The sequence below is a fragment of the Schistocerca nitens genome, chromosome 8, assembly GCF_023898315.1.
Source record: "Schistocerca nitens isolate TAMUIC-IGC-003100 chromosome 8, iqSchNite1.1, whole genome shotgun sequence".
Taxonomy (NCBI): domain Eukaryota; kingdom Metazoa; phylum Arthropoda; class Insecta; order Orthoptera; family Acrididae; genus Schistocerca; species Schistocerca nitens.
In genome coordinates, this window is record NC_064621.1 from 362,468,203 (window position 1) to 362,486,652 (window position 18,450).

The 18,450-nt window shown below is 38.2% G+C and overlaps 1 protein-coding gene across 1 annotated transcript in view; it reads left to right on the plus strand.

Annotated features, from left to right (window-relative positions):
• LOC126198475 (unconventional myosin-IXa-like) overlaps window positions 1–18,450 on the plus strand; it is a 350,557-nt gene that overhangs the window by 213,435 nt on the left and 118,672 nt on the right. Inside the window, exons 18-22 of the mRNA XM_049934833.1 lie at window positions 1,490–1,638; window positions 1,717–1,821; window positions 2,438–2,568; window positions 12,748–12,891; window positions 14,820–15,081. Coding sequence (XP_049790790.1) covers window positions 1,490–1,638; window positions 1,717–1,821; window positions 2,438–2,568; window positions 12,748–12,891; window positions 14,820–15,081 — 791 coding nt within the window. The remainder of the gene's footprint in view (window positions 1–1,489; window positions 1,639–1,716; window positions 1,822–2,437; window positions 2,569–12,747; window positions 12,892–14,819; window positions 15,082–18,450) is intronic.

An 18,450-nucleotide genomic window follows, 5' to 3' on the forward strand; every position in this document is an offset into this window, starting at 1 on the left:
TCCCCCCAATGTTCTGCATGTTGGCATTTGTTTGTGGGTGTTTGAAATGCTACCTCTTATTGACAATCCTGATGACTGTGAAATATGTGCTGAGATTCATTTTCTTATGGCTGAAGGTGCAAAAGCAACTGAAATTCATTGTCAGATCACTGAAGTGAATGAAAAAAACATTATGAGCGATGGGATGATACTGAAATGGTGCATGATGAGAAACAAAGTGGGTGACCTTCAGTCATTACTGACTATTTGGTACAGAAAGTTGACACGAAAATGTTGGAGAGAAAAGGTGCTTTGTGATTTTGACATTAAGTGATGAATTTGCTCACATGTTTAGAGGTGTACCTTGTGCAGTTGTTACCTTATCAGGCAGCATATATCTGCAAGGATGATATTCAAAAGCTGGTTGTTTAATGTGTTAAGTGCCTTAATATTGGTGGGAGTTACGTAGAAATGTAGACTAGAGTGCAGGCTTTCATGTAAAAATAAATCTGCTAAGAAAAATGTATTTGTTTAATTTTTTTACTTAAATAATACATCTTGTACTATTACATGGTATCACTTAAATCCTGTTTAAGTGAGTAGTCAATATTAATTCACTCCAGATATTATCTCTTATGTTTCATTATGGAATACGAGAGGGTACAAGATTTCCCATGATTTTATCAGTAATAATTCTAATCAAAGTTAGTGGACTCATCGGAAACTCCGGTACCGTAGTAATATGTAAATGAACAAACATGACGAATTTTGCATTGGTGATAAGTGGGACATACTCATCTTCTCGGTAATTAAAGTTATCTGTATTTGAAATCAGTGTTCGGTGGATTACTTTCTATTGTTGTTCTATTTGTGTGTCTGAGGTATTTCTTTTGGACTTCATGGAGTGCTGAATGTTGTCAAGTTGCACCTGATATCATCACAAGTGCAGCAAAGAAACCTCCGCACCGTCTGCTGTTCCAAGGAATATCTTTGACCTGAATGTTTCACAGATAATAATGTCAATTACAGTGATGTTCATTTGATCACTTAAATGCTAGACCCAATACAAATCAGTCAGTGTATGTTAAGGGGAGATTAAATTAAGCATTTGTCTTCAAGTCGTTGGACTGCTAATTTAAAAGAAGTACTAATTGATGAATAACTAAGGAGTATTTGTTGTCAGTTCATCAATTTTTACTGAAAACAGAAGTGACTGACAGCCACGGATTCGTACAAGTACACAAACAAATGTCTTAGTTTTCCAATACCTATGCTGTGGCATCCAAATGACCGCAGTGAAGAAGTAGCTGACAATCAAAGTATAAACCACACTACTATGTCCTGCGTATTTTGAATCCATTTTAATTTCTTCAGAAATTAGTGGTTCATATGATATGGTGATTGATCTTTTATTTTATAGTGAAATTTTCTTTTACATATTCACAAAAGAACTACATTAAAGCTGTAGATATAACTTTGTTCTAGTAACCATAAATTTTACGGTATTTAGGAAAGTCGTGGACAGGCAGCTGCAGCAATAGCCACATCTGATGCCCATTCTACACAAAGTACAGATGAAGCTTTCCTTTCAAAAGAATCAAGCCAGGAAGAATTGGATGAGCGGCTTTCATGCGATAAGGAAGCTGTTGATTCAGAAGGGTAAGCTGAAGATTACTCCTAAGGGAAGGTATATGTTCCTAAATATATTTCTCATTGTCAAATTTCATATTGTTTTAGAAGCAGTGGTATTCAAGAAGATAGTGAAAGTGAACCGAATGTCTTCCATCCTTCTAGTATCACTACACCATCGCAGCATGACAGCTCGGCCAAATCACAGCATAGGTAAAAACATCACTTACCTCATGTTAATGAGTCAAAAAATGGAAGCTACTGGAGGCATTTAGTGTATTTTAGCTTTTTTTCCCTTCTTTTATGATCTGTTCATAGAAGTAAGCTGTGCGTAGTCTTACTCATTTTAATAATATGCATGATGTTTTCTTATTGAATTACCTAATAACAAATGCAATCTTCAGAGAGAATCAGAAGTGTAATGACAAATTCACAAAAATATAGTTTGCGCATATAATAAAAAATATTGTAAATATGATATTGTTTAAATCAGAAAGACAGCTTATTGAATAAAATAAGAGCTCACATTTTATAAAAATTAATTACTGATGTAGTAGTGGGCTTCATCAGTAATTTTAAATTTAGTCTCTTTCTTTTGGTGATCGTGATGTTAGAAAGTCGTATGTGAACAGTTTTCCAAATAATTCCTAAACATAATGTTTTATTTGCCTTGGAAGCAGAGAAAATGTCTTTTGTAAAAGTATGTGTACATAATTGGAAAATCATGAATTACTGTGAAATTGCATCACAGACTCAGTCATTGGTTACTGTCTAAATTTTTAAACAAAACTTAAACCACTGTCATAATACAGACAAAGAACTCTTGCAGGCAGGGGGAAAGCAAGAAGACATCCATTGGTCTTGATGTGATACATCTGAAAAAGAAAATTTCTTTCAAACGAAACAAGGGACCAAAGACTGAAGCAGCTCAGAATGTACTTCAGGATGATAAAACTACAGGTGTGCGAAACTTCTCTCTTATTATTTGTGCTTATGTTTTTAACTGTTTTCTTGTTTCTTGTGAAACTGTTAGTTTAGAACTATGGTATGAAATAGGATAGATTGCTACTTACCACATAGAGGAGGCAGTGTAAAGCAGACAGGCACATAGTGTGTGGCCATAGAGTCGTCTCTATGTGGTGAATAGCAGTGTATCCTGTTTCAATTAGCCGGTTGGTTAGTTAGTTACAAGTTCTGTAGATCATTTGAACACTTCTTTTATGAAAGTGACGTGGAACAAGTCAGTTTACAAGATATGTGTACATGATTAGCGTTAACATTAATGAACACGTTATTATTTGTAGTCCTACTCATGCAGCTACACTTTCTATAAAAATAGTGGCCTCAGGTTTGTAAGTAGAAATTTATCAGTTGAATAGAAGTTTTCCAGGAGAAATGATTTTAAATTAGATTTAAAACTTGCTTCCCCATCTGTCAGACATTTTATGTTATCAGGCAATTGATCAAAAATTTTTGTTGCTTCATATTAAACACCTCTTGCGCCACTGACAGCTTTAACAATGGGTAATAAAGTTCATTTTTCTCTCTATTGTTGTAGGTATGGACATCACTGTTCTTCTCAAATTGTGGTGGATTATTTGTGACAAATTTTATTAGCAAATATGTGTATTGTGATGGATGGTGCAGTTAAAAATGCCTTGCTCCTTTAGTAGTTATCTACGTGTTGTCCATGGATGAATAGTGCTTGCTTTTGTGCAATCAATACTTCCTTTATAAGTGATGAGTTAATGCAGAAAATTATCCCATATTGACATTATTGAGGGAAATATCCAAAATATCTCAGGAAGTCATTGCATTTGTTTCTAAGATTAGCAATTATATGAGGAGCAACAGTAGCAGAACTTAAGTTTTGAGAAGCTGAATAATATGATTCTTCCAGTTCGAGTTTTCAATATGTGCACCCAAAAGTTTGGAATATTTTACCCTATTTACTGACTCCTACTCATGTGCTGTGTCAGTTTCTGACAGGTAGCTCAATAATGCATCAAGTTTTCTCATAAACAGCTGAAAGTTTTCTAGAGGGTATCTGTAGCCTACTATGATTATCAGGGAAGTATGCTGCAGCAACTACTCACAAGCACATGTTTCTAGGTTCTGATCAACACAAAAGCTGTATATTTCAATATTTTCGATTTTGTGCCCAATTTTTTCATTGGTTGCAACTCCTCCTTTTTTTCACATTAACTCTACACAAAAATGATGAAAGTCTGTAATCACTGATATTTAACTTCTCCATCCCTGTGGTTACATGGTGTTTGGAGAAGCACAGAACATTGTACCATCTTCAATGCATACATTAAGCTCATGTATCTTTGTTTTCAATCCTCTGCTGTTCTAATGAAACAAATTAATTTTATTTTTCTGGAAACTTTTACACATATTACAGTCTTTTACTGCTCTAATTTTTTTCAGTACTATTTGTTTGTAACTTGACTCTAAGCTAAAAAATGTGCCCCTTTGATTCCAGTAATCACAGGGATTTTGTCTAGTGTGCTTGTGACACCCCCCCCCCCCCCCCCTTACACTTTGCAAGGTGCTCAGCTGGTCTTTAGTTTTTTTACTCAGGTGCAGGCTGTGTTAATTGTATCCCAATCGCAGCAAGGGGCACGGCACAGATATGAGACTTTGTTTCAGTCAAAAGCAATTCACTCAGATCTTTGTTCAAGCAACTAACAGCTGTGTTGAACAAGGGCTGTTCATGTCACTGCCAAACCTCAACAAATCCCACATGAGTGTGTTTTCCTCCAGATCACCTTTAATCTGTATTCTAAGTTGCTAGTGAGGCTGTTCCCGCCCTTCCTCCTGTAAGTACCTTACCCTCACCATCAAAACCTCTGCTCAAGGCCCCTGTTCTCTTGTCACCAGACTAAGCTTTGCGGTAGATTTCATTATGCTTGTGATCTGGTGTTCTATGCCTAGCTTTTCCTTTAGCAATTGGCCTATATCTGTCCTGTGACTGCAAGTCTCTCTTTCTTCCTATGTGACTTTTCTATTGACCTAGCTTTAAAGTCATTTCTACAAGTCTGCTGCACCCTCTTAAGCTCAGAAACTAGTTGACACTCTTCCCATACTCCAGGAAACAAGTCAAACTGATTGTTAACTGGAATTTGAAATGTGATTTCAGAGATTTTCTCCTTTTATATATTGCTTGTCACCTCCCAGCTCCCAATGTCTCTTTTCCCCCTTCAGCACACCTAAATTCAAAATATGTCATGTATAATTCTGTATGGAGGGCACAAATCTTTCTCCCCTGTTCCATGATTTCTTGTCTCAGCTACTCATCTGACACTTTCTTAGCTTCCCAGCTACATCCTCCCCAGTGAAGCACGAACCCACAGTCCTGACATGTTTCTGCCGTACCAATTAACCTAGATCCACATTTGCCACACATGACGCTACTCTTACAGTAAACTAATAAGTACAACAACACACTTAAACTGTAAAAAAATTAATAATAATCAGTAAAAACATATCTTTTGGTGAGTTGTGCAGCCAATTTCCAGGTGCCAGGCAGACATAGAATAACGAGTGAAGTTCGTTGAATGTAGGTATTACTAGACATGCAGTGAATGAAAACTATAAAAGCACAATATTTTATAACAACACTCTTAAACAAATGCTAACAGGAAATTACGTAAAGTACTGTAATGGATCTGAGACCACGTAACGATCATATGGCAAGCAGAAGTTAACCCTGGCTTGAAAATACATTGCCAATTTTCACTTAACCTAGGTTTTAAATAACAGAAGACATGACACGATTGAAAACTCTAAAAAACGTGATATTTATAAGAACAATGTGAAACAGACACAATCTGGAAATTATGGAGAGTATCACACTGTATTTAAAACAGCTGGTAATGCTGCACCACTCTTGTCTTACTGTTGTTATTTCTTCCCAGATTTTCTGTTGTTTAATTGTTAGTGTTCATTGTACTACAGAAAGGAAAGAGGTGCTCGGAAGTATGTATTATTGGACACCAAATGTGTACTTCTGCCCTAACAAATGAAAAGACTGTTTCCAGAATATTCATCTTATCTATTGTGTGCCATTCCTCAGATAGTTGTTACTGTTGTTTGTCTGTTGGTCTTCTGATGTATACAGTAAAGGATATTTTTTTTTTTGTAACTGTAGGGATTGTTTAGACTACATCACTTTAACATAGCAACATGCTGTGGATGTTCCCCCTGGACATGCATCCCAATTCCCAAACAAGTAAAATTGTAAATTTATGGCTTTGGAAAGCCTTGTGCTTCAGTTTAAATGTTTCGTATAAGTAAGTTGGTATTACTATTGGTATCTTAAATTTTTTTCCTGTATTAGTGAAACTGTTGCTGAAGTGGAATTCTGAGTTAGCTCTATTTCAAGCTCTATTTCAGCTTTGATGTATTGATGTTTGTACATTTCCTACATTTTTTTAATATTTTGATCCAGTTTTTGTGTTCATACATTTTTGCATCTTTAACGTGTCAACATAGGTTAATCATACGAAATAATTGATTATATAAGCAAATACAATGAATGTATCTACAACTTGATCATTTTACCTATTGTTGTTTTTACTTACTTCAGAATATAGTTAAACAGGTATAAATGTAGTATTATTATATTATATCCTTGTGTTTTTCAGGTATTTGTGATCGTATATTCTGATATGTGTATACTAGGTAGTTTTTAATTCAAAATATTATTTTTATTTACAAAATTCATTAAAAATTGTGGTATCCTTTTCAGTTAAATGTTTCTATTGTTGTACACAGAGAACAAAATACTTTGTTTGTTAAGGGTTTAATGTCTTCTTGACAGTTTGCAATTGGAAATGAAGTTTTACCTAAGTATTTGTAAGAGTGTGAAAAGCAATTGTTGATGATACATTGGATTGAGAATAATGGAATACATCTACATGACTACTCTACAGTTCATGCTTAAGTATTTGGCAGGGGATTATAGAACCACTTTAAGGCTATTTCTCAGAAGTTCTGTTCTTGAATATTATGTGGGTAAAATGAATGATGAAATGTTTCCTAGTGAGCTCTGTAGTATCTTATTTTATTTCGAGGTCATCTCTCTGCATGTATGTGGGACTCAACAAAATATTTTTATATTAGAAGGAAAAAGTTGGTGGTTGAAATTTCTTGGAACGGTCTTGCTGCAATAAAAATGCCTTTTTTAACTAATGATTTCCACCTCAACTAATGTATCATATCTGTGACACTCTCTTGCCTGTGCCACGATAATACTAAATAAGCTACCCTTCTTTGAAATTCTTAGATGTTCTCTGTGAATCCTGTGTGGTAAGTGTCTCATACCATGCAGAAATACTCCAGAAGAGGATGGAAAAGCATTATGTAAGCAGTCTGTATAGCAGTGTTGTTGAATCTTCTAAATGTTCTGTCAGTAAAACACAGTCTTTGTTTCGTTTCCCACAGTGTTAAATGTATGTATAATGCTTATTTTCTAGTATGTAAAGATCACACACACACACACACACACACACATACACACACACAGAGAGAGAGAGAGAGAGAGAGAGAGAGAGAGAGAGAGAGAGACTGTCATTTGCATTGCTAAAGCCTGGTTGGGATGAGCAGCATCTCAGCTGAGGTGGGTAGTGGGAGAGGCCCAGAGGCAACAGTAATTAGTGAATGTGAGTTGTGCTTGTTTGAATATATATATATATATATATATATATATATATATATATATATATATATATATATATATATATATATAACAGAGGGAAACATTCCACGTGGAAAAAATATATCTAAAAAGAAAGATGATGAGACTTACCAAACAAAAGCGCTGGCAGGTCGATAGACACACAAACAAACACAAATATACACACAAAATTCAAGCTTTCGCAACAGACTGTTGCCTCATCAGGAAAGAGGGAAGGAGAGGGAAAGACGAAAGGATGTGGGTTTTAAGGGAGAGGGTAAGGAGTCATTCCAATCCCGGGAGCGGAAAGACTTACCTTAGGGGGAAAAAAGGACAGGTATACACTCGCACACACACACATATCCATCCACACATACAGACACAAGCAGACATATTTCCTGCTTGTGTCTGTATGTGTGGATGGATATGTGTGTGTGTGCGAGTGTATACCTGTCCTTTTTTCCCCCTAAGGTAAGTCTTTCCGCTCCCGGGATTGGAATGACTCCTTACCCTCTCCCTTAAAACCCACATCCTTTCGTCTTTCCCTCTCCTTCCCTCTTTCCTGATGAGGCAACAGTTTGTTGCGAAAGCTTGAATTTTGTGTGTATATTTGTGTTTGTTTGTGTGTCTATCGACCTGCCAGCGCTTTTGTTTGGTAAGTCTCATCATCTTTCTTTTTAGATATATATATATATATATATATATATGTGTGTGTGTGTGTGTGTGTGTGTGTTGAATACAGAATTGGCAGACATGCTGCAATATACCTAAGTGCTGTTGGAATAATGTTTGTTTATTTTTCTTATAACAATTCCTTTTTTTTGCTTATATGTCTATTTCCACATGCAACAAAATATTTCTCATTCTTAGGCAGTGTGGTAACAACTATAGAGATACAAGGATCATCCACACTCCTCATGTGAAACAATCTGAAGTAGGCAACCTTAACACTAAAGATTCAAGAGGATTGCTCGTTTTCTATATGCATAAGGATCTGATGGATAGGGTGAACAGCAATCTCCGATTGTTTTCTGATGACACTGTAGTATACAGGAAAGTGTCCGAGTGACTGTAGGGGGATTCAAGATGACTTAACAGAATATCAATTTGCTTTGATGAATGGCAGCTTGAAAAAATGTAAATTAAAATGAGTGGGAAAAACGATCTTGTAATATTGGAACATAGTATTAGTGATATGCTTCTAGATATATAAAATTTTTAGGTGTAAGGTTGCAAAACAACAATGAACGGGACAAGTGCACAAGTTTGGTTGCAGGGAAGGCAACTGCTCAACTTTGGTTTATTGGTGGAATTAGAGGAGAGTGTTGCTCTGAAGAAGACCACATAAAAACATTTGTGCAACTCATTCTTGAGTACTGCTCTTTTTTGGTCTCTCAAGCAGGTCAGATTAAAGAAAGCGATCGAAGCAATTCAGAGGCATGCTGCTAGTGTTTCCGGTAGGTTCAATCAACATGTGAGAATCACGGAGAGGCTCCATGAACTCAAATGGAATCCCTGGAGCAAAGGCTACATTTTTTTCAGAAAATGCTATTGAGAAAATTTAGAGATCCGTCATTTGCGGCTTACTGCAGAATGATTCTAGTGCCACCAAAATACATCTCTCTTAAGGATCATGAAGGAGAGATGAGGGAAACCAGAACTTGTATGGAACAGGTATGGGAATGACTAACAGTGATACAGGATACCCTCTGCCATGCATGATGTGATGGCTTACAGAGTATGCATGTAGATGTAGAAGAGAGAGTAAGGTAAGTGAAGGAGTAGCTAAATGTGGGAGTTATTTTTCATGGACACGAAATTAGTGTGATATGATTTGCTGATGATTTAGCAATAATTGTCGAGAGTGAGTGGGAACTGAATAGTGTGTAATGAAATGGATTATGTAGTCGCTGATGTCCTTGATTTGTAGATAAACAAAATTAAAATTAAGCTTATGGAGTGTGCAACAGATGGACATTCACAACAGGTGTACATTCGGGATGGCTAAATGTTAAACTTGTACAAGAGGCTCTTCAAATACGAGGTTAGTGGGCTTTCTACAAGAAAGAAACAGCTCCTGACATTCAAAAATAAAAACTTTGAAATCAGAAAAAAGATTCATGAAAAGCTATGTTTGGAGCACTGTATGAGTGTCAAATAAGATCAATGAGGAAGACAGAAACAAAAAAATTAAGTCACCTTTGAAATGAAGTGGTACAGAAGAGTGTTAAAGATCAAATGGATTGATTACTAAGTAATGAAGCAAATGAAAGAGAAAGTCTACTAAACACCAATTAAAACAAAGAGAAATTGCATAAGCCAAATGACGAGCAGTTTCCTTTGCAAAGGTCACAGTTGACGTCCTTTCCCTGTATGTCCTCATTTTGAGCTTTCGATTTGTGTTGGATGACTTTGTTGTCACCAGAATGTTAAATCATACTATTCCTTTTTCTCCCTCCTTCAGTGAAAATGGGTTCATTAACAGATGCAATCCACATTTGTTTGTTGGTAACTACATTTTGCTTTGAGAAATTACTGACAGTCCTTTTTTAAGTAAAGGTTATTAATTGCTCATTTTCTTTCACTCAATTAAATCATCCAAATATTGATATAATCTTACAGATCTTAGATTAACACTATTATGTGCCCTTGATTTTCTTATTATGAGGTCGGATCAAATATACACTCCTGGAAATGGAAAAAAGAACACATTGACACCGGTGTGTCAGACCCACCATACTTGCTCCGGACACTGCGAGAGGGCTGTACAAGCAATGATCACACGCACGGCACAGCGGACACACCAGGAACCGCGGTGTTGGCCGTCGAATGGCGCTAGCTGCGCAGCATTTGTGCACCGCCGCCGTCAGTGTCAGCCAGTTTGCCGTGGCATACGGAGCTCCATCGCAGTCTTTAACACTGGTAGCATGCCGCGACAGCGTGGACGTGAACCGTATGTGCAGTTGACGGACTTTGAGCGAGGGCGTATAGTGGGCATGCGGGAGGCTGGGTGGACGTACCGCCGAATTGCTCAACACGTGGGGCGTGAGGTCTCCACAGTACATCGATGTTGTCGCCAGTGGTCGGCGGAAGGTGCACGTGCCCGTCGACCTGGGACCGGACCGCAGCGACGCACGGATGCACGCCAAGACCGTAGGATCCTACGCAGTGCCGTATGGGACCGCACCGCCACTTCCCAGCAAATTAGGGACACTGTTGCTCCTGGGGTATCGGCGAGGACCATTCGCAACCGTCTCCATGAAGCTGGGCTATGGTCCCGCACACCGTTAGGCCGTCTTCCGCTCACGCCCCAACATCGTGCAGCCCGCCTCCAGTGGTGTCGCGACAGGCGTGAATGGAGGGACGAATGGAGACGTGTCGTCTTCAGCGATGAGAGTCGCTTCTGCCTTGGTGCCAATGATGGTCGTATGCGTGTTTGGCGCCGTGCAGGTGAGCGCCACAATCAGGACTGCATACGACCGAGGCACACAGGGCCAACACCCGGCATCATGGTGTGGGGAGCGATCTCCTACACTGGCCGTACACCACTGGTGATCGTCGAGGGGACACTGAATAGTGCACGGTACATCCAAACCGTCATCGAACCCATCGTTCTACCATTCCTAGTCCGGCAAGGGAACTTGCTGTTCCAACAGGACAATGCACGTCCGCATGTATCCCGTGCCACCCAACGTGCTCTAGAAGGTGTAAGTCAACTACCCTGGCCAGCAAGATCTCCGGATCTGTCCCCCATTGAGCATGTTTGGGACTGGATGAAGCGTCGTCTCACGCGGTCTGCACATCCAGCACGAACGCTGGTCCAACTGAGGCGCCAGGTGGAAATGGCATGGCAAGCCGTTCCACAGGACTACATCCAGCATCTCTACGATCGTCTCCATGGGAGAATAGCAGCCTGCATTGCTGCGAAAGGTGGATATACACTGTACTAGTGCCGACATTGTGCATGCTCTGTTGCCTGTGTCTATGTGCCTGTGGTTCTGTCAGTGTGATCATGTGATGTATCTGACCCCAGGAATGTGTCAATAAAGTTTCCCCTTCCTGGGACAATGAATTCACGGTGTTCTTATTTCAATTTCCAGGAGTGTAGATGGAATTTTATTTTTTATTTAAATTCATTTATTGAAAAACTCAAGGCAATTATAATTTATTTTTCCACATAGACTCCTGCTTTGGAAATGCATTTGTCACAGCATATGGGCAGCTTTTTGATGCCCTCATCATAAAAAGAACTGGGTCATGTGACCAGCCAGTAGTGCACGAAGTCTTCCACACTCTCGTCCTCTTCAAATTGTCGCCCTTCTAGAGCTTCTTTAAACGGTCCAAATAAATTGAAATCACAGGGTGATAAGTCCAGGCTGTAAGGAGGATGATCAAGTGTAGTCCAGTGCATTTACTGTAGTTCGGAGACAGACAGAGCTGCAGTATGGGGTCACGCATTTTCGTGGAGGAGGATGATCTGTTGAATCAGTTTCTCTCATGTTTTGCGGCAATATGCAACTCTTGCCTTATTCAATAATTTACAGTAATAAGCAGCATTGATTATACATCGCTCATGCAAAAAATCAATCGGCAAAATGCCTCGCTGATAAAAAAAAAAAGGTTGAAAGAACCTTGCCAGCTAACAGTTGAGTTTTGACTTTCACTGGTGCTGCCTCTCCTTTCCTCCGCCACTCCTTACTGGCTTGTTTGGATTCTGAAGTGTAGTGGTGAACCCATGTTTTGTCTCAGTTGACGACGCGACTCAAAAATGCATCACCTTCTTCCACAAACCTTGCTGTAAGCATCTGACAGACTGCCAAACGTCTCAACTTAGGTTTTCGGTCAAAAGTTTAGGTACCCACCTGGAACACGCTTCACGAAACTGTAGATTGTTTGTGATGCTTGCTCAGTTTTTGATAGTATCACCTGTTGATCCTCCTCAGTAATGTCTTTAATCGCATGAATGTTTCTGTCTGTAATGCTTGTCCGAAGACGGCGATCATGTTGCTAATTTTCCACACATTCTTGTCCTTCCTTGACCTTTTTATGACAGGCAAAAACACGTCTCCTGGATAGTGTTTTATCACCGAACTGTGCAGTCAATCATGGCAAATTTCCGCTGCTGTAACTCCTTCACAAACAAGAAATTTGATAATTATGCTTTGCTCAATGGAGGGGTGCACCTGTTGCTCAGACATCATGAGCGTTACTGACGAAATGGCCGGAAATATCTTAACAGCAATCTCTCCTTACTTCTAACGGTCCCCCTAAGCATAGCAGAAGTGCGGGGCTAGTCCTACCAACTGTTGATGTTCAGGAACAAAAATCCCATTTATATTTGATCCTCCCCTCACATGCCATTTCCTTACAATGTGGAAAAAATGTTAGCGATATTTAAGGATGTAAATTTGGTCACTGACTAGCCACATTATCTCACTGTTGGTGTTGTGTTTTAGCAGGTATACGAAAAGGAAGTAGCAGTGACAGTCTGTCTTCACAACGAAGTATTGATTCACAGAGGAGTAGTGAGTCATCTATGAGTAATATTTCTGTTGATGTTACTCACGAGAGGTTAAGACGACAGAAATACCCTTTTAATTGTAAGTACTGTTTATTTAACTCCTTTTATTTACTTTTACTTACATTTACTGAATTTATGCATTTATTTAATTTGGCAAGATTAGAGTGTTAACAGGCTGTCTTTTACATCTAAACAGACATCCTTGGCAAGTTAATGTTGCAATATGTGTCAGATACGAACAGTACACAATAATATTAATAATAATAATAATAATAATAATAATGACATGTGGCATCAGGATAAAGTTGACATTATACCAATTATACTATCAACTACAGGAGTCATACCACACAATATCCACCAGTACATCAACGCAATACAGCTACATCCAAACATATATATACAACTACAGAAGTCCGTAATTATTGATACATGTTCAATTACCCGAAAGTTCCTAAACGCAATGTAACATATACCGTACAGTTAAAAGGAAGTCACGCTTGATCAAGGTCCGCGTCGCTTTCATTTCGAACCAGACCTAAGGTCTGAGAAAGGAAAGAAATAATAATAATAATAATACAATAAAGAATAGAGGGTTCTCTCTCTCTCTCTCTCTCTCTCTCTCTCTCTCTCTCTCACTCACACACACACACACACACACACACACACAAAACCACACACACACACACACACACATACGTGCGCGCGCGCCTACAGTGTCCTAGCTCTGCAGTCTGCAAGTAATAAATGGGGAAGCTCCTTTGTAGCTGCTTAGCTGTGGTGATTGGGGAATATGGAGTATATATGGATATTGTAAGGCAGGTCTGTTGGTCAACTAATTTTCCAAGTCAGTCAGAGAAAGAGCCACATGTGAAAACAGTCATGTCATGTACCAACTCCACTCCGCTTCCTGCGTAGCTTTTTATGGGGTAATGCCCACTGATGAACTAACCATTGAAATGACTGTAGCCAAGAGCAGAGTTGAGGATGTGCCAAAGCATCTACATCTACATCCATATGTCGCAAACCACTGTGAAGTGAGTGGCAGGGGATACATCCTAGGGTACCAATTACTAGGGCTTTTTCCCATTTCAGTCACATATTGAATGCAGGAAGAATGATTGTTTAATGGCACGCTTGTCCTCACAATCCTTACACGAGCAATATGAAGCAGTTTGCACTATATTCCTAAAGGCATCATTTAAAGCTGGTTCTTGAAACTTTATAAGTAGGTTTTCTTGGAGTTGTTTATGTATGCCTTCAAGAGTATGCTATTAGTTTTTTTCAACAAATCTGTTGTTCTCCCATGAATCAGATAAACCTGTGACCAATTGTGCTGCCCTTCTCTGCATACATCCAATATCCCCTCTTAGTCTTATTTCATATGTGTCCCAAAAACTAGAGAAATATTGTATGATCCGCCATGTGGATGATTTGTAAGTAATCTGTATTGTGGACTGATTGCATTTCCCCAGAATTCTACCAATAAACCGAAGGCTGCCACCTGCTTTACTCACAATTGGGCCTATCTGATCATTATATTTCAAACCCGTACAAAGTGTTACACCCAGGTATTGGTATGAGTTAACAGATTCCAACCATGATTCACTGATATATAGGTACTTTGATTTTTCATTTTATGAAGTGCACAGTTTTGCATTTGGAGTGTTTCTAGTATAGACAGTTTGGGTGTTTCTGTCATACAGTTTGCCTGTGCCTACTTTTTTATGATTATATCAAATAACTAAATAATTGCAGCAACATTGTAATTTTTAAGAAGGGGAGAAAAAGAAACCCACCAGAAATTAATCACATTGCATTGAATATGAGGTATGTAACCTCCATGCTGCAATCATATAGCTATTTCTAAAATTAGGTATAGCAGGTTGGTTTGGGGGGGGGGAGCACAAACAGCACCAAATTGGATGCATTTATTGTTCTATCATTTAGTTTTATAAGTGTAAGAATAAATTGTATTAAACTTTTTGTACGTGATTACTGTTTCAGTAAATAAAATAACGGAGAGGAGGGAAAGTAGCGGGATGACGGGTCCACACAGTGATGGAGAAGTGGATGAAACTGTCACACGATCTGCACCTCCCATTGTGCAAACAACAGCCCTGAGTCCCTTCCCAGCACCAGTTCAAGCACCAGAACCAGATCCTGTATGGAGACGGCGTGAAGACGTTCCCTCACCATATTCCGTTCCTGGGAAGTCTCCTCTACAAAATGATGGCCATAAGAGTATACCTGTCCATAAACCAGTCAGGTAAAGTGTAAATAGTCATATTGTGGTGCAGTTCTTGTTGCGTCCGTTCTCGCTATGAAAATGGGATGAGAAGTTCCGCCTTATGCGAGACACCTTTTTTGTTTTGTTTCACCCATACACGTTTCAGCACTTTTGTGCTATCGTCAGTGGATTTAATTTTTATTTTTAACTGCAAAATTGTTGTTACATATTAACATTTGTGTTGTTTATATCATTATATCAAAGTTCCATTTATAGCATAAGTGGCGAAAAGTGGATGTAAGCACTAGTTTAACATACCTTACATGATAGGTTAAGAAGTAAGCCTATTTACTTCACCAACAACAAAGGAGAACACACCACAACTTCAGAACTGTAAGTTACACACAAAAAATGTGGTACAGACTCATTTCCGTTCATAAATGGGTAACGAACAGAAAAATAAATTATGTTTTTCTGTTTGCAGATGACAAGTTGTATATTGTGTAGAAGAATAGCTACCAATATAAATGGACAATAACATCATGTAATGTATGTTAACTAATGCTTACATCCACATTTCGCCACTTAAGCTATAAATGGAACTTTGACATAATGTTATAAACAACACAAATGTTAATATGTAACAACAATTTTACAGTTAAAAATAAAAATTAAACCCACTGACGATAGGACAAAAGTGCTGAAACATGTATGGGTGAAACAAAACAAAAAAGTTGTCTTGCATAAGGTGGAACTTCTCATCCCAAAGTGTCAATAACATAAAAAACAGAATTAAGTAAATTTTCTTGCACTTTTCACTTACAATTAAATTGATCTATGTCATCCTTGCAATGTATCTATTTAGGTAATTTGATGTTTGCAGAATTATTGAGTGAAAATTGTTGTTTGTAGATGTGTGGAAGTGTGTAACAGACACACTTGCAGATGTGCTAATCAGAGGAAACAGAACACATACTGTGATAGTTTTACTGTAGTTGAGTCGACATTCGGAGATCACTGACAGTTACAGTGGACTGGGTGTGGTAGCTTTGTGCGCCTACCTTAACCAATAATGTAACGTGATTTTGTAAATGTCTCAATGGCAATGCCTCAGTGTTGTCATAGCTGTATAGATGATGAGGTCCCATACTCCAAGGAGCGTAGGAAACATTGCGGGAGACCCGCACCGCCGACTAGGCAAGGCTGTAGCATAGGTGGTTTGCCATTGCCTTCCTCCGACCGTAATGGTGATGATTGATGATGATGATGATGATGATGATGATGATGAAGACTACACAACAATACCCAGTCATCTCAAGGGAGGGAAAATCCCTGACCTCGCCGGGAATCGAACCCGGGACCCCGTGCGCAGGAAGCAAGAACACTTCCGCAAGACCATGATTTGCGGACTGCTATATAGAAGATTACGGTTTTTGCCTGCAACCGTTGGCCCTACGCTGCTGAAAGATGGCAAAATGCTGCTACCTGTTGAGGGTCCTCTTACAACGATTAGACCAGTCTGGACCCAGTACTGTATTATGCCTTTTTAGATGCCGACTACCAGTATTGAATGAATTGAACAACTCGTGAGGGAAAAAAAAGTTTTCTGAGCCGGAAAAGATACGATAATTTCTGCTATTAATTAATCAAAATTGTAAGGAAGAATGTAATAAAGATTATATTAGTAGTAGTTGTTAATTTGCTTGTTGGTAAAAATGAACCATTTCAGAAGGTATATATAATGCCTGGAAAATTCACAGCTATGTCAGTCCTGGTTTGATTTAGCTATATGCAGTGTTATTAACAGAGAAAGACAATTCCGCAAGGCAAGTGTTCACAGCAACAGACTACCAGAAGTGACTGAATTTGTTAGGTGTTAAATTTGAATGTTGGTTTCAGCTGTCTGTGTCAGTAATTTCATAAATATGAACTGCAATCAATTACACCTCATTTGTGGTTATGTCTTCCGGTGAAGCGAGATGAGTAACATAGAAAATTTGCCACCATGTACAGTGATGAGAATTGTTAATTTGGCAATGTATTGCAGTAGATAAGAGATTATAATAAAATATAACAATAGGTTTTTTATATTTCGTTCATTGTGAATTGGTATTGTAATAGTTATGTAAAAATATCACTCTATAGTTAATAATGTTGATGGAGGGAAAAGAATATTAATGTTTGATTTCCTGTTGACAGTAAGATCACTTGAGGCAAAGCACATGTTCAAATGATGAAAGGTTGAAGAATGAAACTAGCGAGGTCCTTCTTGAAGATACCATCCCATATTTGCCTTGAATGAATTAGGAAAACAATGGAAAACCTAAATGTGGATGGCCAGATAGGGATTTGAACTGCTGTCCTTCCGAATGCAAATCCAATGTCTTTTCGCCGTGCCTCACACGGTGAATAACATTGATTTTGCACTATTGTGTTTTAAGAGTGGATAGGTTTTCAGTAGTAATTTACATTAAGAAAGCTATTTGACCACAGAAAAATTAGCAAGATTTTGGAAGTGGTAGAATAATGTAAGTATGAAGCTTATAAATTATGAATTATAATTTCATACTAGCTCAAAACCCTTAAACAGACGTTTTGTAGGACTGGTGAACAAACTGAATTAAAAGGTAAGAAAATGCATTAGAAGAAAAGACATTTGTAAGCATCTGTTAGATTAAGAGTAAATGTTTAAATGAAAGAGGACTGAGAAGAAAAGGAAATTGTTCGAGTTCACAGGTAAGGGAAAACTAAAGAAATACACATTACAAATGGTGGGAATGATGAGTGCTTATTGAAAAAAGTGTGACAAATTGCTTCAGAAATGGGCACTGAAGAAATGAATGTCTTAGGTTGGAAAGTATATGTTAAGTAAACAAAAGGAAAATAAAGAAGAGAAATGACATTTTGCTTGTAATAGTCAGGCATCATTGTGGATACTGTTGTAATGATTTGTGATGTTGCCATGTGTTAGGGGATACATACAACTGAAATATGCAGTAATCACTCTAATTTATGGACCTGCAGGGCTTCTATAAAGACTTCTCTATGGTGAAAGCAGTGCATGATCTCTCAAATTTTATACATACAACTGAAATACACAGTAATCACACTAATTTATGGAAGTGCAGGGTAAGACTTCTGTATGGGGAAACCAGTGCATGATCTCACAAACATTGTCTTGGTAGAACTACACAACAAAAGTATCATATTAACATTATATATTATCTAGTGAAGACTTTCAATAGTGTGAATAGTAAAATCTAGTAGGGAAACTAGAATAGTCTGGTGTTAGGGGATTACCTTTGCATAGATGGAGTCGTATCTTAACAGTAGAAAATGAAAGATCATATTAATAAATGATAATTATAAGACTAAATGTGGAGCAGTAAAAAATTAAATGTGATGCTC